The sequence below is a fragment of the Podarcis gaigeae genome (genome assembly GCF_964106915.1).
Source record: "Podarcis gaigeae genome assembly, chromosome: 6".
NCBI classification, from domain to species: Eukaryota; Metazoa; Chordata; class Lepidosauria; order Squamata; family Lacertidae; genus Podarcis; species Podarcis gaigeae.
This window is the reverse complement of record NC_139682.1, coordinates 52,741,130-52,763,776: the sequence shown is the minus strand read 5'-3', so window position 1 is coordinate 52,763,776 and position 22,647 is coordinate 52,741,130. Positions and strand designations below refer to the sequence as shown.

Sequence of the window (22,647 nt, the reverse complement as noted above, 5' to 3'; positions counted from 1 at the left end):
GGAGCAAAATAGTCATTATGATGACAACTTATTCCTTGTAAATAGAGCCTGTACATTACAAGGATCAGGTACATAATTTTCCTCCTCTCAGTGGAAACCAAGCCATCTCGCATATGCATGAAAGCACACACAAATAATTGGCCTGACCTTTAGAAGCTTGAAGAAAATGGCTAGGAGATGGACAGACTTTGGTCTGTCTTAGCAAAGTAACAGTTACTCATTTCCAAACTTAAACTCATTTGCAGTTTATAAAATACTAACCTATGCTGCTGAGTAACTTACTATTGCATTTTCAACAAGCTCTTCTCCAATACCCACCACACAGCACTGAGGGTGAACCAGGTTCTCACACACTTTGCTCACAGTTAGCAAGCTATAAGCTCCCTACCGCCCCACTGGGTTGTGTGTGGCTATCTCCACAGTATTGGCTAGTAGATTGCAAGAAACCTTCAAATGGAAGAATTCCCAGAAACACAATGCAGTCTCTACCATGGTGAACAATGGAGCGCTCCAAACTGTGCCACAATTTACAGATGTTAGGTTGGCAGTGGGAGTCTAGAAGAGAGCATTTCCCATTGTGCCTCTCCCCACTTTTCTTGCTCTGCTTTTGTCAGCAGTTAACTCTGGCTTTCTGACTGCTATGGTTTCACTGACAATTGTGGTTTTCTAGTTTGAACCATTTTGTTAATTTGTTACAAACGAAAAGCAGTGTACGAAGTTTTGAAAGAAGATGAACTATCACCTCTGCTGCGTTGTTGCAGCAAGCCCACAAATGACCACCAGACACAAAAGCACCTCAGTTATTTAATCAAAATAGGCACAGACAAGTCCATGGTTATTATGGGCCTTCCCAGGCGCAGGCCGCAGCTTCCCGTCATATCAGTTTCTGCAATATGTCATTCAATTCTTGTTTGATTTCTCCCGGGTCAGTTTCTCCACTTCCTTCATGAACCGGAGGCACAGCTCATCTTGCCATGGTAAAGCTACACACTGGACGGCCACAGGGAGTCCCACAGCCCCTTGCACTGCCTGCAGGGACAGAACAAGGCAATAAGGTTTTTTTCCTACCAAATAATGGCTTCTGATGCCCACTACAAAGCAGTTGCTTCCAAACACAACAGGGCGACAAACCTTCGCAAAGACCTTGTCCCACATATCATTATAGTGCCCTCTGAAACTCTTCAGCTCCTCCTCATCCTCCTCTGTCACCGACGTGACAGGTACCACCCCGGCGGGGAAGTCCAAGTAGTTATACAAGATGGTGTAACTGGCTCCCACTGCAGAGACAAAAGGACAGGTTAAAACTTTTAAGTATAGATAAGGGCACCTGGTCCAATCTTTTTGGCACTTTATCTAATCCCTCTACAGCAGAAAGTGCTATACGATTCACCACTACGAGTCCTATGTGACAGATTCTCCTCCTCTTACTGGTGAAAAGACCGACTGGAGAAGTCAAGACTTCTCTCAAGCAATGAAACATGGACCACTTCATATAGGGACTTCTCCATGCCAGTGGCCCTCAATAAGAGACTGCAAAGTCTTTCTGGATGGGATCAATCCCCATGGGATCAGATTGGCCCATACATAGTAAGGCCCTGACAAATGTTACAGGGGAAGCACCCACTGAACACATGAGGGGATGTAATCAATGCAGCGCTAAGCAATTGCTCCATCAGCACAAGGGTTCCTCCTTGTGCAACATAATATTCTCATTCTTTCTCTTCCTCCTTCCCCCAAATCTGTCCTACGTGTTTCCCCAACCCTCCAGGGACTATTTCAGGAAGGTGCATGGAGCAAGAAGGGTGAGAAGTCCCATTGCACCAGTGCTCATCCTCGTGCTAATGCAACAGGTTTGTTGAACACCACCAAAGCTGAATTACACTAGCACTGCCACCATGCAACTGAGACAGGTGTTTGACAAGAACATGGGCCACTACTGCAAACTCTCGTCTACACAATTACTCCAGCACACAAGTACACTTGCTCTCACAAAAGGGGTATAGATTCGCAATTATTCTAAAGCCAGAGCTGGCATGGGAATAACCCTCCCACCCATCCAAGCCCAGCTGCAATCCTTGTGACAAGTTGCTGTGAACCCATGGGCTTTCACATGCTGCTGGATTCCAACTCCCATCAGCCCAAGTCAGCATGGTCAGGGATAATGGGAGTTGTAGCCCTACATCTAGAGGGGCACAGCTACCCCACCCTGCCTTAAAGCATGCTGCTACACAATGTCTTATTAGCACAGCTGACTTGGCCTGGATCATCTTATTGCATTTTTACATTTATATTTGGAGATGGAGCAATATCAGATGCACTCATAGCAAAGGGCTTGGTAAGGCCACTTCTGCCATAAGAGGTGGTGGTGTTGTGGGCTCTCACATCCCTCCCCGTGCGCAGAGGGTGGGTGGCCAGCCCTGCGCGATTGGGGTTTCCTGGCTGCGTCAATGGCTGGGCCAGCCAATCCAGTCGGTCAGGGGGTGTGGCCTGCCCATTAAAGGCAGGGCGCAGCCAGGAGATCTCTCTCTTTTGGCTTCCAGTGCTGCACATCCTGGCAACTATCCAACTGTTTTGACTGCTCCTCAGTCACTGATGTAAGGCCCAGCTGAGCCCTGGGCTACTTTAAAAGAAAGACAAAGGACAACTGTTCTTGGGTCTGGTGTCTAGCAAGTTTCAATCAAGGAGTGGTTAAAGAAAACGGCTTACAAGCAAAACTGGAGCAAAGAAACCATTTCCCAAGGTTGCATGAGAAAAGCCCCTCTTCAGGCATCCTACATTAGGGTTCAGTCAACAGGTGAGGGAGGACAGCAGCAATGACCAGGTTAGCTATGCTCACCTCTGCCTGGCTGCTGTTCCAGTCACCTGCCATGCATTGGAAGCCAAACTTCAGAAGCAGTGAGCCTCCTGTACTCAGATAGGCTCTCTGCTGCTTTTTAGAAGCTTTGACAAGCAGGCTCTCTGTTACCATAAAGCACCAATGCGGCAGCAAGCAAAGGCTCTAGCAGCTCAGTCAGCTGCTGGTGGCTGGAAAGCCAAACAGGATGTTTGTGACTGTTGCCATGGGAACATAGGGGCATTCCATTCTGTACTGAGCACTGGATGTTAGCTCAGTGTGTGTGTCATATGACCCGTACTGGAAGTACATAGGTGGAGTTTATTCTTACTGCTGTTGAGTGCAGACATGTTTTTCTGTACTGCTGTAAGAGACAGAAATAAAGGATGTAAATAGATTTCTGTCTGCTTCTTTCCCCTCCCTGCAGATACCAAAGGGGAGAGAGAATGAACGGTGTGTTCTTCTCACACATCTGGGAAGAATCGCCGAGACCTCGCCTGCTTATCTGCCGGGAGTAGCAGCAGGGAGGTCGCCAAGGAATATCTGCCAGTGCCTACGCTGTGGCACATTCCTCTGACCCAGGCAGAAGTCCAACACTCTCCACTCTGGAAGTTCACTCTCCAAGCTTGTGGAGGGGGGCAGAGCTAATGACCTCCCTTGAGTGTTCGCTTAACCACTAATGTAGAATGCTTGAAGACAACCAGAGAGATATTTGCTCTCCATTATGTTTTGTTTGCAATTCCCTACTCAACAGTGACTTAGAGAAGAAGTACGGTACTAATACACTGAATGTATTTCCTATCAGGGTTTTTTATTATTATTGCATTGCTCTCTTGTACATTCAGTTAGAAGTACAGAAGTACCATCAACCTCCTCCTCAGGTTAAGAAGATCTTCTGCCAAGCACATGAATGCCACTACACATCACCCAAGCATATGTGCCTTTTAAGTAGGAATCTATTGCTGCTAAGCCACACTGACTCATAAAAGGGGGTTAGGTTGTGCAACAAGATATACTGTACATCCAGTCCACAGAGTATTGTCTGGACAATAAAGAGGCTTCTGTGAACACAAAGGTTGGCCATTCTTGGCTTAGAGCATCAGAATCCAGTGCAAGTTGCTGTATACATGAAAGTACTCCAACATATACCAGTGCCCTCTGGAGACTTCATTTCCCATGCAATGTGGAATTACCTGACAGTCTCCCAGGGAACCCAATCTTAAAAGCAGGACCCAGGGCAGGACAAAGCACCACATCTAGATCTAGCCTCCTCCATTCACCAATGAATTCCTGGCAGTATTCCTAAGAGGGGAGAATAGTTAAAAACAAAAACAAAAAAACAGCAGCAGCAGCAGCAGCAGCAACAGGCATACTTCAGCATGAGTGGCTGGAATCTAACCGGAAGAATTAAGCATGGCCCGACCCCCAAAATTCCTGTTAAGTGAGTGGCAGGATCCAAGCATCAAATCAAGCATGAGCATAATGACATTCTCTTCAAGGCAGCAGAAATGGGGATGTTGGGGAGAGGAGAGTACCCTGGAGCCGCACAGAGTTTGAAGCAGGAATCAACTGCTTTGGGCTCGCTTGCGATAAAAAGCAGCAATCAAAAGCCGTACTTAAATAAAGCCCCTTTAAAGTTGCATGTTTCTAAAATCCTCTGCAACTGTCACTTCTGCTGCAGGCACATGGAAAGATGACATTTTAAGGGGGGCTTGGAAAGCAGCAGCAATTTCTGATAAGGAATCATCAGCAAGCCATTTTGTTAGTGCCCTTGCAGCTTGAGTCCTCTTCAAGGACACAGTTCAGAACTCTGGAGAGCAGCCAACACCTGCCATATTGGGATCAGCCTCCATAGGTCCTCTCCACCCGATTTCTTCTCTACCAGATGTGGCCACAGGAGCAAAATATGCAGTCCCTCTTCTCTGCACATGTTCACATTTGGATGTAAGAACATAGGACGGTGCCTTAGATTAAGTCAAGCATCTGGTCTCACCCAGCAGTGACACTCTGGGGCGTCAGACGGGTGTTTTCTCTCAGCCCTACCTGCAGAAGTCAGGGATTGAGTGTGTATTCTGTTAGAGCTTTAGAACTTTTAAAGCTCTGGGGTGGGCCAAGATGATATAGAGCAATTCAGATCCCAAAGTGACCAAATGAAGTTCATGACTAATAATACACTGCAGTTGTAACTCTCAGTTATCTCCAAGGATGTTCTTTGCATGACAGACACTCCAGTAATGTCTTTTAACACTGATTTCAATGTACAGCATTATTTAAAATGGAAGGAAGATTTTGTATAAAGCTATGTCAGAACTAGACCTCACTTGGGTACATTACTGGGGGAAACAGCTGCAGAAGGCTATGTGAGTAAGCCTAGAAAGTTGGCTGGATTTTCATATTGCAATCTGAAATAAAACAGATATTGTAATATTTCTCATAGGATGGAAGATTTTGGTTCAAGGCTGACAAAGGTTATAATAGCCTTTCCCATAAATTTCTTGGGACATTTATGGTGCTTGAAATACTCTTAACAACAACAACAAAAACCCTAAAAGGAAATCACCTCAATTTCCGTGTGAAGTTCCCAAAGCTCTTTCACAGACCTGAAAATTCAAAAAGAAGCTGCAGGTGAATGGGAAATTGGTGAATTCAGCCTTTATGCTCATTGTTTGTACCAAGATGGTGCCTTCCAGGTGTGGCAGACTACAACTCCCATCAGCATGGCCAAAGGTGATGATGAGGTTGTAATCCACCACATGAGCTTGTCACGGCCTATGCTACAGGCAAAACTACACAATACCCAAACAATATTTGGTTTGCTAAGGTAGAATATATGGGACTGAGGGGGCATTCGTAAGGAAGAAGGGATGAATGGTACAAAACCCCATCCATGCTCATGAATCCACCTGTGCCTCCATCAAACTAGGTCACACATCCACACTCCAGTGACCAGGGTTGCTTCCCATTTTAAAGATTTGCTGAGGAGGAATTAAAAAGTAACCAGGGAGGGTTAAGCACCTTCCTAGGTCCCGCCTCAGTTCCCCCCTAAATGCACCAACCTATATTTGCACCACAAGGGCAGCAGGGAGCAGCGATTAGAAACTGCATTTCACCCCGTTAATATACTACTGTGCATTTTTAAATTTTAAAAATTAAATTTATTACGCTTTTTTTCAAAAGGCAGCTATTGTACATTTTAAATTTAGACTGCATTTTTCCAGAAAAGCTAAAGGAACTACTTTTCAGTAGGCATGTACAGAATTGCACTGCTAAGACTCCTGCACCAGAACTCAGTGAGGCCATATGAAAAGCCAACCCCAATCTGCTTTGATCTATGCTGAAATTTGCAAGCACTGGAAACTAGCCATCACCTGGACCTTCACAGAAGTTACTTAGATCAGGTAGCATGTGGGGAGGGGGGAGAAATCAGTGAATGCTCCTCCCAGCCATTCCACCCTCAATGACATCTCCTGACTCTTTGCTCCCGGGTTGTGTGGCAGACCAGGTGACCTGCCTGCCACAGCAGGCAGGGAAAGTGGAGAACCAAGTTCAAGGAGGAAACAAGTGGTAATCGTTGCCGTTCTCGTCTTTCCACTGCAGTTGGGGGTTCAAATGGGACATGAAGAAGAAGAAGAGTTTGGATTTGATATCCCGCCTTTCACTCCCTTTAAGGAGTCTCAAAGCGGCTAACATTCTCCTTTCCCTTCCTCCCCCACAACAAACACTCTGTGAGGTGAGTGGGGCTGAGAGACTTCAAAGAAGTGTGACTGGCCCAAGGTCACCCAGCAGCTGCATGTGGAGGAGCGGAGACGCGAACCCAGTTCCCCAGATTATGTGACTACCGCTCTTAACCACTACACCACACTGGCTCTATGAACAACATAGCTGCTAGCAATGCTAGCATATGAAAGCTGTAAGCCCACCACACCGCCATCCTGAAGCCTTACCTCTCATTTAAGCTTTTCAGCATTTTGGAACTACGAAGGCTCTAAGGAAACAAAGAAAGGACTGATAGGCTTTGAGCTGAAAATGCCCATTACATAAACACATTATGCTCAAACAGAAGTGTACCTTCCATTTAGGAGGTATAACATTCTTTTTTATTATTGAGTAAATGAATCATCCTTCACTAGTGGGTCCCAGGGTGGGTTACATGAATTAAAAATGTTAAAAACTGGTTTTTTAAAAAAACTGCAGTCACAGGAATAGAGTGGATCCTGAAAGCACACAAAGTCAAAGGTAAAGGAAGTGTGTCATCAGCATTCCATTGCACTGAAATGCAGTGCTAATCAGAACTGTTGCCCATTCACCAGGACTAAAAAAAATCCCTCCTCAAAAAATGCCAACAGCCATAGGCTGCCTTCTTCAGCAAAGCAAGACAGGAGCTAGAGAAGGGGAACTTACTATTGGCTTGACAATGCAGGACAGGAGGCTTCGAAACCAATTTGGCAACTTTGCTAGAAGCACCAGTTCCTTTGCTTTGGGATCCACAGACTCTCCTTTGCTGAAAGGCAACCAAGACAATTAGGTAACACAACCCTGAGTGAATTTTATGTTATCCAAACCTTCCGCCATTTCAGCTCCACAGAACCATCAGCCATGGCTACTGATGTTCAGAACGGAACACTGATCGCTTAACAAAAAGATCCCTTCCTGTCTGGCATGCAGAGGCAATCACTGTAGGTTATATGTTGCCACGTGACCCGGAAGTGTCTCCGGACAGCGCTGGCCCCCGGCCTCTTAAGTGAGATGGGCGCACAACCCTAGAGTCGGACACGACTGGCCCGTACGGGCAGGTGTACCTTTACCTTTTATATGTTGCCTGTAGCGTATGTGACCATTCAAAAATGTTTTCAGTGGTCCTTAATGTTTTTGTTTTACAGTGGTACCCCGGTTTTTGAATGTAATCTGTTCCAGAAGATCGTTCGGCTTCCAAAATGTTCAAAAACCGAGGCACAAAGGGCTGTCTGCAATTTCCATTGAGAAAATTGAAAAACACGTAGCAGAAGCTGTTTGACTTCCAAGGTGCATTTGAAAACGGAAGCCATTACTTCTGGGTTTCTGGCATTCGAAAACCGAAATGTTCGGCTTACGAGACGCTTGAAAACCGAGGTACCACTGTATTTCTGATCACACTGTTCTCCTGCTCTGCTGTTTGCCATCCTGACTCTTGGGAGAGAAAGGACAGAATGGAAATTAAAATGCTGCACAATAACATTTTAAAAAAAAATACTTTTATTTGCATCAGGTAAAAATCCTGATGGTTTGCTTTTTTTTTTTTTTTACTATGTTTTATATATACTGTAAGCTGACCAGAGTGGTTGGGAAAACATATCCAGATGGGCTGGGTATAAATATTATTATTATTATTATTATTATTATTATTATTATTATTATTATTATTATTATTCCCCTTGTCCACCATGCAGCAGAAAGAACTCTGAAACACAGCAGGATAAAGAGAACAGAAAGGAAAGAAGAGGCAGTGACCTCACCAAGAAAGGTATGAGCGACCAATGCGAAAAATGGAAGCAGGATCTTGCTGATGAGTACACGATGGTGAAAGCCTTTGCACCCAAAGTAAGGTAAGTAACCAATCTTCTTCTTCTTCTTCTTGGGGTTTAATGGTGTGGGTGCATATACACATGCCAGCATTTATACATACAGGAATACTTACAAGCCTTCTAAAAAAGTGGCACAGCCATCAGCAAACAAGCCCTTGGCAGAAATGCTACACATGAAATCATCTGTGCGGCAGGGCTTAAAGGGGACCAGCTAGAAAACGAAAGCGAGAATGCAGAATGAGAATCTTTCTCTCTGTAATGCCATACAAAGGTAAACTTCTGACTTGCAAAAAAAAGAAAATCACTCATTCATTCTTCATGGAAAACATTTTGCAAGAACAGCAGCCAACTTTCCTGGCAGTGACAACTACAGCAAGATCCAGAGAAGGAGGCAGATGTTGTTTCTTTCAAACAACCCTCAACTGAAACTATTTCTTGCTACCCAGATTCTGGCATTCTAGAGAAGTTGGAGAAGTTTCAAAATTTTCTCCCCAAATCATGTGGTGAAAAGAAAAGAAGTAAAATATCCATCCCCACTTAAATGAAAGATTTCTATATGCGGCTATGCTTGAGGTTAGAGTAGTGAGGAATACCGAGTCTAAAGCCAGACACAAATAATCATCATGCATTGTCCATGTTCAGGTCTAGGATCAGCAGATAAGCTTAAGAAAATGGGAGGCATTAAAGTTAGCATAGTGCAGCAAGTCACAACCAGTGGCGTAGCATGGGTTGCCAGCACCCGGGGCAAGGCAAGTAATTTGCACCCCTTAACCCGTGGATTTGCGCCCCCTAACCCTAACCCCCAGATGTTGCGCCCGGTGCGGCCGGCCCCCCCTGCACCCCCCACGCTACGCCACTGGTCACAACCCCACCTTATCATGGCATACTGGTCATTCTGAGTTCTCATTCTTTAAGATGTAAAGCACCAGAAAAAAAGGGAAAAGGAAAAAGGAAACACATTTAAGGACTTTTTTCTTCTTCATTAAAATATGACTGACTTTCTACTCCTTCCTTTCTACTTCTTAGCCACCCCATCTTCTCTTGCCCAGGACATCAATGGAATTCCTTCAATAGGTGGTGTTGGTGGGGAGGGCAGTGTTTGTAGGTGTGGAGACAGATACATACCGTGTGGCCAGCCTTTTCCAGAAGTTGCTTGGTTTCTAGTACAGCCCGTCTCATGGAAGGGCTTGGCATAGTGAAGGAATCTGTGACATAGTAACCTATCCGGAGGGGCTGAGAACTGGAGTACACCTAGATAAAATGATCACAAGGTTAAGAGAACAGTTTGGAAATCAAAACATAACAATCATTTTGGAGTCTTTAAAGACAGATGCACTAGATCAAGCTTTTAAGTGTCGACATCTTATCCTCCAAAGAATCCTGGGGGCTGTAGTTCACCAGCCACTAAACTACAATTCCCAGGACCCTTAAACTACAGCTCCCAGGATTCTTGGGGACGGGGTTGTGCTTCAAATCTATGGTCTGAGTGCAGCCACATTCTCTACTAGTCAATGATATTTCTCAGAATAATCCCATATCCATGCCAAGAGAAAGCATCTTGAAAATCTGAATTCCCAGTGTACCTTAAGCAATGATTGCACTACATCTGCACAAGTCTACTTTTCACAATAGGTGATGTTGTGCCATTTTCTACCCATTTCTGTAGGAAGGAATGTATCTGAAGAACACCATTATGCAATTTCTCATGTAGGTAGGACCCTTCATTTTCCCTCACAAGCTTGTGGGAATAGGATGAGGACTAGGGAGGCTTCCGGTCTGATCCAGAAGGATTTACATGTTGTTCTTAACCTCTTTCACCCCACAATACCCTTGCCCTCAGCACAGACAGTCAGGAATACAGGTCCAATGTTCACAGACACACACCCCCAGACTGGAATAGACTAATGAACTGCACAATCTGGGATGGCAGCAGAACTTAAAATATGAGCCAGAGCTGCCTGCTAGATCTTACTTTAAAGTGCCAATGCTGTGTGAGGTACTACTATGGAACGCATCCGAGTGTATGAAGAGAGCCTGTTGCATCTCATCACAGCACACTCCAGCACACCTGGGATTAGGGTAAATGTTTCTAGGGCAGAGGATATAACATTCCCCATAGAAATGAGCACCAGAACCTCCATTTTGTGAAGCTCAAGGTTTGCACTGCAAGGAAAGCACTCTTATTCCTCTCAGACCTTAGTCACCCCAGTTCTTTCAAGGTACAAAGGGGGTCATTCCAACTAGCCTCGTCTCCTCCCCATGTCCAGCCTGGACATCTGCAGAGAGGCAGCCCTCATGCATATATAAGCTGCGCCCATGAAGGATCACTCACTGCAAATGTTTGTGCTGTACACACAGATCCCAGGTTTGGGGCTAGTCATAGAATCATAGCCAGATTGCACGGGTAAAGGATTTAGACAAACCCCTCCCCCCAATGTTCAGCAACTAAATAAATGTGTGTCTGTCAGCAGTGAATACTGTATGTTAAACTCTTGAGCATCAGTACAGAAGGTGTTGTTTTTTTATCCCACATATTGGAAGTGGCCCAAAAGGAAGGGCAGAGCAATGTTACTGCTTTCACCATGCATCTGATTATCATAAAAAGGAGGGTGCCTTTTCCTTCAGCCCTCTCACCTGCTCATTGAAGGGGAGGGGAGGCACTGTGGGATCCAGCCGGAACATTTCATTGCATAAGAGAGCTCTTAAGCAGAGAGCTAAGCTGTCAACGTCTTTCGCCATTGGCCCTATGCCAGCAGTCACTGGAATAAAAAATAAAAGAGAACAACAAGTCTTGAAAATAGGATCGTCTTTCAAAACAGAGAAAGCACTTCTGGGAGCAAGGCATCATGGGGATCAGAGCACTAACTGAAGTTCTTTCACCACAGAAAACAAGTAAGAAGAAATCCAGTAAAAGCTAACTCATAACAAATTGCCCTGCTGTCTAACACCCCTTTAGAATCTCTTCACCATTCAATAAACAATGAAAACTGAAGCCTTTAAAAATAACCTGTGATATCTGAAAAGCAAATTAAATACTACTGTAAAAGGAATTATGGAAGAAGCTGGTCAGTTATTTATTACATGCAGACCTCAGCTCAGAAACCTTTCTTGCTAGAATTTCCACATCTGCTGCCACCCAAAAATCACTTCAGTTTTAAAAATAGCTTCTGGTCCTCAGGACTGAAGATTTCTACTTCAACATGACAGCAAAATATCAACACACATCCCTAACAGCATGTTTTTAGAACTCATTTTGCAATTTTTAAAAGGATGACACAATAGAGTGTTGTTGTTGTTGTTTTAAAAAAGTGTATAAAGTTGGGTTAACCCATTACTATGTAAGAATTCAAAATGACCACATTTCCACCACCTAGACATCTCACTCTTTCCAAGCAAATGATAATCACCAACCTGATTTCTGCCCACGAATGCTTGGTATAATCCCTTTTTTGCTGTGAAAAGATCACCAGAGAAGATGTTTCAGCACAGCTTTAAGGGTTGCTGGTTTCCAACACCTAAGTTTCCATTGTGTTCTAACAGGGAATCTATTCCCAGCCCCCAGCAGAGATGCTGCTTCTCAACCCTTTGAGGGTTCTCTCCACTGAAGAAGGGATAAATCTTAGCCAGCAATCTAGTGCATCCCATTAAAGAAAAATCTCAAAAGGCCTTTTGTCCAAGCAGGGAAAAGTTGAGAGACTGGCAGAGTAAATCCCATTAAGTTCAATGCAACTTACTCACAGATAAGAGAGCATAGGATTGCTGCCCATTTTGAAAGTGCACATCAGTAAAAAAAAAAAGAAGAAGAAAGAAAGAAAGAAAGAAAGAAAGAAAGAAAGAAAGAAAGAAAGAACTCCCCAACAAGTTTAGTGCCTGTGCAAGAACTTAAATTTGTAGCTTTCTGCTCCAAGGGTTTTAACAGCTTGCCTGATTTTTGGGAGTCTTCTGCCTTTATGTGTACAATGAGCCTAGATCCTGCGAAGAACAGCCCCCACCAGCCCCCAAGAAAGGCTTTAGATTATATATATATATATTAAGCTTAAATGTTGTCTTTTAAGGCTGCAAACTTGCACTGTACCTAATTCGGCCACCTGTGGCTTTGAATCCACAAATTCCACAGAAAGCAGCCGGGATACGAATGCTGCCTCCTATATCTGTACCAAAGCCCAGGATGGATCCTCCGCTTTTAATAAGAGCACCTTCGCCTCCTGAAGAACCACCTGGACTTTTGGAATGATCCAGAGGATGGACCGTCTGACCAAAGATCAGGTTGCTGCAGTCATAGCTAAAAACACAAGAGAAGGCAGTCAGGTGATTAAGCCACAGCTAAGTCAAACATACGTTGCCGCCCCCTATCCCAGATAGGATCCGTGACATGGCTGCAGCTCCCTTGCCCAACCCCCTATATAAATATATGCATTTACTTATTTCATAACACTTATGCACCACTTGATTGGATAAAACCCTCAAAGCAGTTTACAAAAAAAGGATAAACTCATCCATAAGATGAATCAATAACAATCTAAGACTTCCAAAAAGTAAAATAACAATAGACTAAAAACAGATTAAAACTTGCATCAACTTTCTAAACATCCAGGTAGGCTTGCCTAAACAAAAATGCTTTTCGCAGGCACCAAAAAGGGTACAGTGAAGGTGCCTGATTTATATCAATAGGCAGGGAGTTCCAAAGTGTAGGTGCCGCCACACTAAAAAGTGAGGAAGACTAGGCCAGAGGGTACACAGACCATCAGCTCCTGATAGAACCAGTAATGGCCTGAGAGGCTTGTCAGGGCACCTGATTCCCACCTTTCCTGGGGCTGCTGAAGACCCGTGTGCACTGAGGGAAGGCAGAACTGAGGGAGACGAGGCCACGGAGCACACATACCACTGACTCAGGTGGCTCAAGAGGATTCTGCCACTGTACTTTTTATATAATGTAGTAGTTTTAGTGTTTTAAAATTGTAACCCACCTCAGGTGTCTTGGCAGAAAGGCAGAATTAAAATCCAGTGCATAAAATAAACAAAGCCTGTCATTATGTTCCAGTCTCGGATATTACCCTGCCCTTTAATCACAAGAATTCACGAGGCACCTAACAAAATATGGAGTCAGAACAAACCCTTTTAAACACCAACAAAATGAAACAATCAGGAATTGTCTAATAAAGCGTGATACAAGTTACCAATCCTCTCATTACCACAGAGCTGCCCATCACAACAAAAGGGTTGGGTGGACAGTGGGTTGAGAGAGAATGTGGGGTCATTTACCACTTGACAAGCAGGAAGCAACTATTCCACAGCTATTCAGAGGCTGATTTCAAGAGAAAACAAAGCTATAGAGAGCTCTGGAAAAGTCTTGTTGCCTAGCTAACAAAACCACTTGCCACACTCCACTGCAATCACAACAATGCCCAACAGTTTAAATGCCTAAAAGAAGGGGGGGAAAAAACCCCACATTTGTGATTGTTTCTAGAAGGTCCATTTTAAACCATATGGGTGCAGTTTTGCAGCATTCAGTTCAAAACTTCTGTCTGACAGCATTTGTTTCATCTTCTATTTATCCGCAGAAAAGTGCTTTCACACATCACATAGTCATCCCAGGCTTCTGATGTCTGAAAACACCTATTGAGTTTAAAGAATCAGAGTAATCTAGCCCAACCTCTTGCCAATGCACAATATCTATAGACTGGAGTTATTGATATTAGAATTCTTGACACTCACAGTATTGTGAGCATGCAAAGTAAGAAGTTTCCTCTGATATATGCACCATTCAGCAGACAAAGGGAGAGAGTATAAATTCCCTCTTTTGCTTACTCTTCTTCCTAGAGTAACAGGCTCGAGCAAATAAACTGAACGAAAGCTACTCTCTGGCAAAAGGAACAGAAGCAAGTGTAGTTTATAGTTCCTTAATGGAGGCTCAATTAACTTACAAAAAATAAACTTCATTAAAGCATAGAATCAGAGTTGGGAAGTATCTCAAAGGTCATCTAGCTGCCCCCTACTGATCAAGGAAATCCATTGCTACCTGGTTTTTTAAGCAGTCTAGGGAAGGCAAGCCCACCCCCTTTCTGAGGCCATCTGTTCCACGGATGAATAGCTCATACCATCAGGAAGTCCTTCCCAATGTTCAACCAAAATCCTCTTTCATTTAATTTGAACCTGTTAGCTCTGGATCAACAGATAAGAAAAACTTTGCTCTACGATCTAAAGTATGTGACTTCAAACATTTGGCTGTCATGTTGCCCCTGAATTATTTCTTCTTCAGGTGAACCATATTCAACTCCTTTCCTCATAGTATTTGTTATTTGTGTAAATGCCCACACAGAAATATAACAAAGGGGGCGTTATATGATTTACCTCAATAAAGACTGGGGAACATTGGTTTTTACAAATGGAATTGCTCCTTGATGTTTCAACACCTGAACGACAACCGCATCTGTTGTTGCAGGCAGGTTGAGATGCTTCACCAGGCCCAGTGTGGAGTCATGGCCCTGGGGGTAGGGTGGGGAAGAGAACAGAGTTAAGATATCTGGTTCCTACCCCAGATCCTTCAGATATCAATCAGTAATGCTGCCTGCAATATAAGTCACAATGCTCTTTCCCATATGAATTGGCTAGTAATATTCCTGATGATGGAGAGTTTTTTCCATGGAGAAATTTGAAGCGAGTATCAGTTGTATCCAACATGGCTACGTTCATGTCAACATGTACACTAGAAGGCTAACAGGTCAGTCCCACTGCCACTGTTCAGTAGGGTTTCCCCTCCACACAGGATTCTAGCACAGCAATAGGTTTTGTAAAGGAATTGACCCAGCGAAAGATAATGCCCCACAATGTGCAGGAGGGCATTCACAACTAAACACATGTCTCCTACTACAATGCAACTTGAAAGAGGATCTTCTGCAAGTGATGGGGCTGGATCTTGACACATATGAAAGCAATTAGAAGACTGATCATCACATCAAATTATGGAAGCTCCACTATGCAACTGCCATGTCACACTGAAAAGCTGCCCCCAAATTAGGAACAGCACATCATCCTGAATGAATCAGACCCCAAGAAATGGGATCCAAGTAGGGTTGTCATACATTGGGAATTTCCTGGACATACCCAGAATACTGCAGTCAGAAGCAGTGTCCAGGCAGAAATCAGCAGAAATTTCCAGGAAAATCCAGACGTATGGCAACCCATTATTTGTGCCGCTTTTCCTTAAAAATAGCTTTAAAATGTCAAGAACTTTGGCCAAAAACAACAACCTTTGTTCCCTGATCTTAACTTTCTGAAATATGGCAACCTTAGATCCAAGTCTCATTTCTGCAAAAAGTATAGACATCATGCTACATTGCCAGTCCCACCCTGCCCCTCAGATTCTGCTAAATAAGAAGTTTGCCTCAGCAATTTTTCTAAGACATGATTTCTCTACAAATTTACTGGTTTGACACATGAGCACAGGACATTGTTGCCCATGGCCAAGATTGGTGGTACCTTGCAGTCAATGGAGTCCTTGATGCTGATGGGAATGCCATAGAGCAAACCCTTCTTCCCCTGACTTTTCACGTGCAGAAGCTGAGACTCACAATCTTCCAGATAATCGGTCACACAGTTGACATCTCTAGTCACTTTCGAGGCCTGTGAAAAGCAGGAAAAGGCAATCAGTTCAACCCACCTTCTGAAGCAGTCTGTTCTACAGCTTAGTACCTCATATAATTAAGACATACTTCCCAATGCTTAAGTCAAAATCCCCTTTTATGTACTTGGGAGTTTGGGTTCTATCCACTAGAGCAATAGAAATAAAGTTTCCCCAGCCCAGAGTGGGGTAGAAGTATTATTATTATTATTATTATTATTATTATTATTATTATTATTATTCCACCATCTATGCAACTTATCAAGTTTAATAAACAAAATGAAATAATGTGTTTGTGTGAAGGGGAGGGGTTATTGTTTTATTTTATTATGTATCTTATGCTCTCATTTTATATTTTGATGTTGTGAGCTGCCCTGCTATCTTCAGATAAAGGGCAGTGCCCAAATTTAATTAATAAATAAAAATATTTGAAGACCACTGTCATATTGCCTCTTAACCATCTGTTCTCCTGGCTAAACATAGCAAACTCTTTCTACTTTTCCTCATAGGATTGGATCAACAGGCCCCTCACTATCCTTGTCCTCCTCCTCTGGACTCTTTCCAATGAAAGTTAATTTTCAAACCAATCGGTTCAGGGTTGGAATGCAAGGGAAATCCATGTTGGCACACTGAGCAGCAGACCGAAGTTCAGACAAAGGATTTACAGTCTGCTATGTAGCATTTATTTGCTTGAGTGACAAAACCACTTCCGTTCCCGCTGTAGTACTAAGTCCCCAGTGGCCCACAGGGAACAAATTAAGTGCAAAACATTGTGGACAATATTGGCGCTATATGAACAACAATAACACAGATGCAAAAACCTTCAAGCATTCAACATTTACAAAGCACCTAAAATTTTCTAAGCACTGTACAGGTATCATAATATACATTATACAGTGAGTCTGTAGGCAGGGTCTCATAGCCAGGATACAAGAAGTGGGCAGGGAAAGAAACTGGGGCAAATAAACAAATCCAGAAAATAGGAGCAGAGTGATTTTTCAGGCAGGGAGCAGGAACACAAGCTCCTAGCAGCTGTCAATAGTTGGGGTCAGTTCCCTTTCACCCTGGATTCCCTTGAACAAAGGGCACAGTTTACCAGCCAAAACTTCACTCTGGCCATCACATTCCCTTCCCCACACTCATTTCCCTTTGCTTTTGGTGGAATGTCAGCCACACCTCACCTGGTCCATGTAGGCATAGAGGACATTCTCAGGTGAGAGTGATCCATCCCTCAGTTTCCCACAGAGTTCAGGAAGAGCCAAAGACAAGATGGGTTCCAGTTTATGACCTGGATTCTGAAGGAGAAATAGTAATAATAATAAAAATTTTAAAAACTATCAAGTCCAGTGGGGGTTTTTTTTTTGGGGGGGGTACACATACCCCTAAACATTTTGTGAATCTAAGTTTGGCCTCATTGAGGGGCAGTACTTCAATATGAGTAGGAAAATGAGAATACCCCTAAACACTGATCGAGTCCATTTTATATATATATATATTTGGCAATCATACTACATTACTGACTCACACCACATCATAAAAGCAAGTGCTTGTGTTTCAACACAGCAAGAGGAGGGATGCTGCTAAAACTATTTTTGTTGCACAACCTAACGCAATCTTCTGGAAAGAGTACTTGACTCGATCTGAAGATACTGATCAAAAAACATGCTTTCAGCAACTCTCAGATGCAATTACTCATTGGCTGGTAACATGGGAGCAGCCTCCTTTGCAAGACTGATTCAGGCTTGACTGCATCCATTTCTTGGATAACAGCAACCTGCTCCAGCACTGGGAATGGCATACATCCGGGGGAGTGGCTGGTGCGCGTCCCAGGGGGCATGGCTCACTACCCGTGGGGGCGTGGCATGCATTGTGGGGGTCACATTGAGCGGTGTGCGGCCCAGGGCGTGTGCGGCAACCACAGGCGTCCCAGGGCGTGTGTGGTGAGCACCAAGCATCCCGGGGGACGGGGGCAGCCGCGATGGAACCACCCCCCTGATGGCACCCGGGGTGGCCCACTCCCCCCACCCCCACCTTCGTCCACCAGTGCTTCCAACACTCCATCACATTAAGATTAACAGCCAGTGGAGCACTTGATGACATGGCCTGATGAATTCCCCTCTCTCTCTCTCTCTCTCTCTCTCTCAAATCTTGATTACTTGGAGACTGGACTTGTTGTGGCCACATTGTTTCTTCACTGTTTCTTCCATTGCGCTCTGGGACAGGTAGGTGGGTTGCATTTCAGGGTCTTGTACTGTCCTAACCACGCTTAGCGAGGGAATCACACTCACTCCAAGGCCACTTGTTGAGTGGAACAGTGGGTGGGGTGGCCCACACTTCCTCCCCACTCTCCCTGCCCTACCACTGAGCACTTATGGTTGAATTTGCAACCATATGTTTAACACACGTAAGATGTGATTGTGATGTACCTCTGAAAGTACACTGGGAACTTTCCAATTCTTTGACCTAAGCTTTCTTGAGCTTGAAATCTACAACATACTTTAAAAATCATCATTATCAGCGTTGTGTAATGGTTAGAGTAGGACCATGGAGACTAAATTTCAAATCTCAATTCACTCAGGAAGCTCACTGAGCAAGTCACTTTCTCTCAATCTATTTTGAACTGTTAATTACGGTAAATAAATCCAAGCCTTTGATTGGATTGTGACACCTCAGTCACCAGCCCAGCCCAACTCGCATAAGTTTAGCAAGCAAAACTTTCTTCACCATCATTCTACCACATTTCAGTGCTTGGCTGTTCTTAATGCCACAAACCATGGTAAAGGACCCCTGGACCACAAAGTCCAGTCAAAGGTTACTATGGGGTGTGGTGCTCATCTCGCTTCAGCCGAGGGAGCCAGTGTTTGTCCACAGACAGCTTTCCAGGTCATGGGGCCAGCATGACTAAACCGCTTCAGGTGCAATGGGACACTGTGAGGAGTGCCAGAGCGCACAGAAACGCCGTTTACCTTCTTGCCACAGCGCCGACAGCCGGACCTATTTATCTACTTGCACTGGCGTGCTTTCGAACTGCTAGGTTGGCAGGAGCTGGGACAGAGCAACAGGAGCTCAGCCCATTGTGCAGATTTGAACCGCCAACCTTCCGATCGGCAAGCCAAAGAGGCTCAGTGGTTTAGACCACAGCCCCACCCGCTCCCACCACAAAAAACCATGGCAGCAGAGGCAAATACAGTGGTACCTCCGGTTAAATACTTAATTCGTTCCAGAGGTCTGTTCTTAACCTGAAACTGTTCTTAACCTGAAGCACCACTTTAGCTAATGGGGCCTACTGCTGCTGCCACGCCGCCGGAGCACGATTTCTGTTCTCATCCTGAAGCAAAGTTCTTAACCTGTAGCACTATTTCTGGGTCAGCGGAGTCTGTAACCTGAAGCATATGTAACCTGAAGTGTATGTAACCCGAGGTACCACTGTAGATTTCTGCAGGCACAAGCTTTTGTAGACTAAAGTTCACACTTAACATGTTTGTGTCTGGAAGTTGCCACAAAGTACATGGTAATGAGTCAAGATCAATCTAGTGCAGGGGTCTGCAACCTTTAAGACAAAAAGAACCACTTGGACCCGTTTCCGAAGGGGGAAAAAACTGGGAGCCGCAAAACCATTGCGGCATTTAAAACAAATATATCTCCGGAGCCACGATCTGACAGCGGGCAGGAAGGTGACGGGCGGGACGGTGCGTGACGAACGCCATGCGACGTCACAGCCACAGTGCCCGCCACAGTGGGGAGTGTTGGGGCGCACAATGCGCCTCCTGCCCTCGCTAATATCCGCCCCGGAGCCGCAGCAAAGGTGTAAAAGAGCCACATGCGGCTCCGGAGCCGCGGGTTGCAGACCCCTGATCTAGTGGGATGTACTTCTGCCCACAAATGCAACTGTTGCACAGAACAGAGTCCATGCAGCTTCTCTCTCTGCCACAGCACTGTGAAAAGGCACAGCTCCCTTTTAGGAACCCTTAAGGCACGGGCAAGCGGAATCAATCTGGGGGCCGCCATCCCCTTCTGGGGGCCACGTACCAGTGGTGCACAGATTCAGAAGTTAAAGTGAGCAGACCAATGCATGTAAAAATTGCTTTCATACAACAGACTACCTTCAGCGCGCAACACACAGACACACCCCTTCTCCAACTTCCATCCAGGAAAAGTAATTGAATATCAGAGTCCAAGGACACCTTGCAACGGGAGAAGGAGTACACGCACCCACACACACTCAATGAGATGCTGAAATAGGGCCAATGGGGGGGGGGCGGCTGGGAAGAAGGAGGCTTGGTGTGTGCATTCACACACACACTGAGGACAGAGGCTTCTCACCACAGCCTTAAAGTTACAGGAGGAACCTTCGACGTTAGGACTGCAGCTGCCTCTGCCCCGTGACCCTCCAGGGGGACAAAGCCAGCCGGTCTTTCCGCTTCGGGGGTTTTCCGACGACCCTTGCTCGGTGCCTCCAGCTGCCCAGTCCCCACCCACCCACCCGAGGCAGGAATCAGGTGCGCTCAGCGAGTAGCCGCTTCCAGCCCGACGCCACCTACTTGCTCTTTGAACTTTCGGGCAGCTTTTAGCATTCGCTCCAGCGCGCGCTCTCGCCTTTCTTTCGCCTCTTCCACCTTCCTCTGGACTTTCCTCCGCCGCCGCCATCTCAGCAGGAGCACCGTCGCCGCCGAGCAGCACAAGAGAGCCGAGACGAGGCTGACGCTCATCCTCGTCAGGATCCCGCGCGGCTATTGCTTCGTCCGCTGCCTCCGCGGCCAGCTGACATCTCCGGAAGGCGCGGCCCCCGCAAAGGGCGGAGACTGGATTCAGGGGCTTGGACTCCCGCACGGATTTCTCCAAACGCGGCGCCCCGGAAACGCACTCTGTTTTCATGCCTACCTCCTACCCGCACCGTTAAAATCCGGGTTTCCCGGATATACAGTGCTGCTGCCCGAGAACACCTAGCTGCGATTTAGAAAGGGACAAGTTTCTGGTCCGTAACGCGGAGGAGGATGGGAAGCTCTGGTGGCTGAGCGAGGGTCGCAACATGCCAAAGAGGACGGGGCTCCTGCGCCTTTAATAGTTGGGAAGAAGGAGGGATGTCAGCGGGTGTAACTCGCGTGACAAGCCCCAGCAGCTGATGTTCACCCTTCTACGTTAAAGGTGCAGCAACCCCGGCCTCTTCTTCTCCCCTGGTCATGAGGATGAACGTAGTCTAACTTTCCCCATCTATGTAGATATCCTATGCATCCTAGAGGTAAGGTCTACGACAGGGGTCAGCAAAACAAAAAAAAATTCCTTCCAGTAGCACCTTAAAGACCAACTAAGTCAGTTCTTGGTATGAGCTTTCGTGTGCATGCACACTTCTTCAGATACACTGAAACAGAAGTTTCCAGACCCTTCTATATAGTGAGAAGGTGGGGAGGGGTATTACTCAGAAGGGTGGTGGGAATGGGTGGTTGGCAGATAGCTGTGATGAGCCTGTTGACGACTCTTAACGACTGCAATAGGTCTTACAGGAAGAAGCGAGGGGTGAAAAGGTGAAAAATGGCTTTGTCATGTATAATGAGATAAGAATCCAAGGTCTTTGTTCAGACCAGGTTTCTCAATGGTTTTAAGTTTGGTGATAAGTTGTAATTCAGCAGCTTCTCTTTCCAGTCTATTTCTGAAATTCCTTTGTAGTAAAACAGCTACTTTGAGATCTTGTATAGAATGTCCTGGGAGATTGAAGTGTTCTCCTACTGGTTTCTCTGCCTTGTGATTCCTGATGTCCGATTTATGTCTGTTTATTCTTTGGCGTAAGGTCTGGCCTGTTTGTCCAATATAGAGAGCTGAAGGACACTGTTGGCATTTGATGGCATACACAATGTTAGACGATGAGCAATTAAATAGTCCCGAGATGGTATGTGTGATGTTGTTGGGGCCAGTAATGGTGTTGTCTGGGTGTATGTGGCAGCAAAGTTGGCATCTGGGTTTATTGCAGGCTCTGGTGCCAGTGTCCGTGTTAGGTCTGGTTGTAGTATTATTGTGGATTAGGAGTTGTTTAAGACTGGGTGGCTGTCTGTAGGCAATGAAGCTCTGGGGTCATCCTCCCAGAGCTTGAGAAAGAGAACTGTCATTGTCCAGGAGAGGTTGTAGATCTCTGATGATGCGTTGTACTGTTTTAACTTGGGAGCTGTATGTGATGACTAGAGGTGTTCTGTTATTTTCTTTTTTGGGTCTGTCTTGCAGCAAGTTCTCTCTGGGTATCAGTCTGGCTCTGTTGATCTGTTGTCTAACTTCATCTGTTGGGTATTTTAGTTCTAAAAAGGTTTGCTGTAGATCTCAGCAAACTTTTTCAGCAGGGGGCCGGTCCACTTTCCCTCAGACCTTGTGTGGGGGGGGTGGACTATATTTTGGGGGGGGATGAACGAATCCCTGTGCCCCACAAATAATCCAGAGATGCATTATAAATAAAAGCACACATTCTACTCATGTAAAAACAGCAGGCCCTGCAAATAACCCAGAGATGCATTTTAAATAAAAGGACACATTGTACTCATGTAAAAACACACTGATTCCGGACCGTCTGTGGGCCAGATTTAGAAGGCCATTGGGGTGGATCCAACCCCCCCCCCCAGCCTTAGTTTGCCTACCCATGGTCTACGATG

General features: G+C 45.2%; 1 protein-coding gene across 1 annotated transcript; it reads right to left on the bottom strand.

Annotated features, from left to right (window-relative positions):
• Window positions 1-791: 791 nt before the first annotated feature.
• Window positions 792-20,869, bottom strand: LOC310846223 (fatty-acid amide hydrolase 1-like). The gene is made up of 15 exons (XM_083742442.1): window positions 20,557-20,869; window positions 17,197-17,310; window positions 15,874-16,017; window positions 14,746-14,879; window positions 12,470-12,676; window positions 11,806-11,846; window positions 11,029-11,153; window positions 9,520-9,645; window positions 8,508-8,605; window positions 7,235-7,334; window positions 6,778-6,818; window positions 5,394-5,433; window positions 4,027-4,135; window positions 1,132-1,277; window positions 792-1,029 (listed from the first exon to the last, which is right to left on the bottom strand). The coding sequence occupies exons 1-15, from the start codon at window positions 20,722-20,724 to the stop codon at window positions 901-903; spliced, it is 1,722 nt and encodes a 573-aa protein (XP_083598568.1). The 5' UTR covers window positions 20,725-20,869; the 3' UTR covers window positions 792-900.
• Window positions 20,870-22,647: the final 1,778 nt, after the last annotated feature.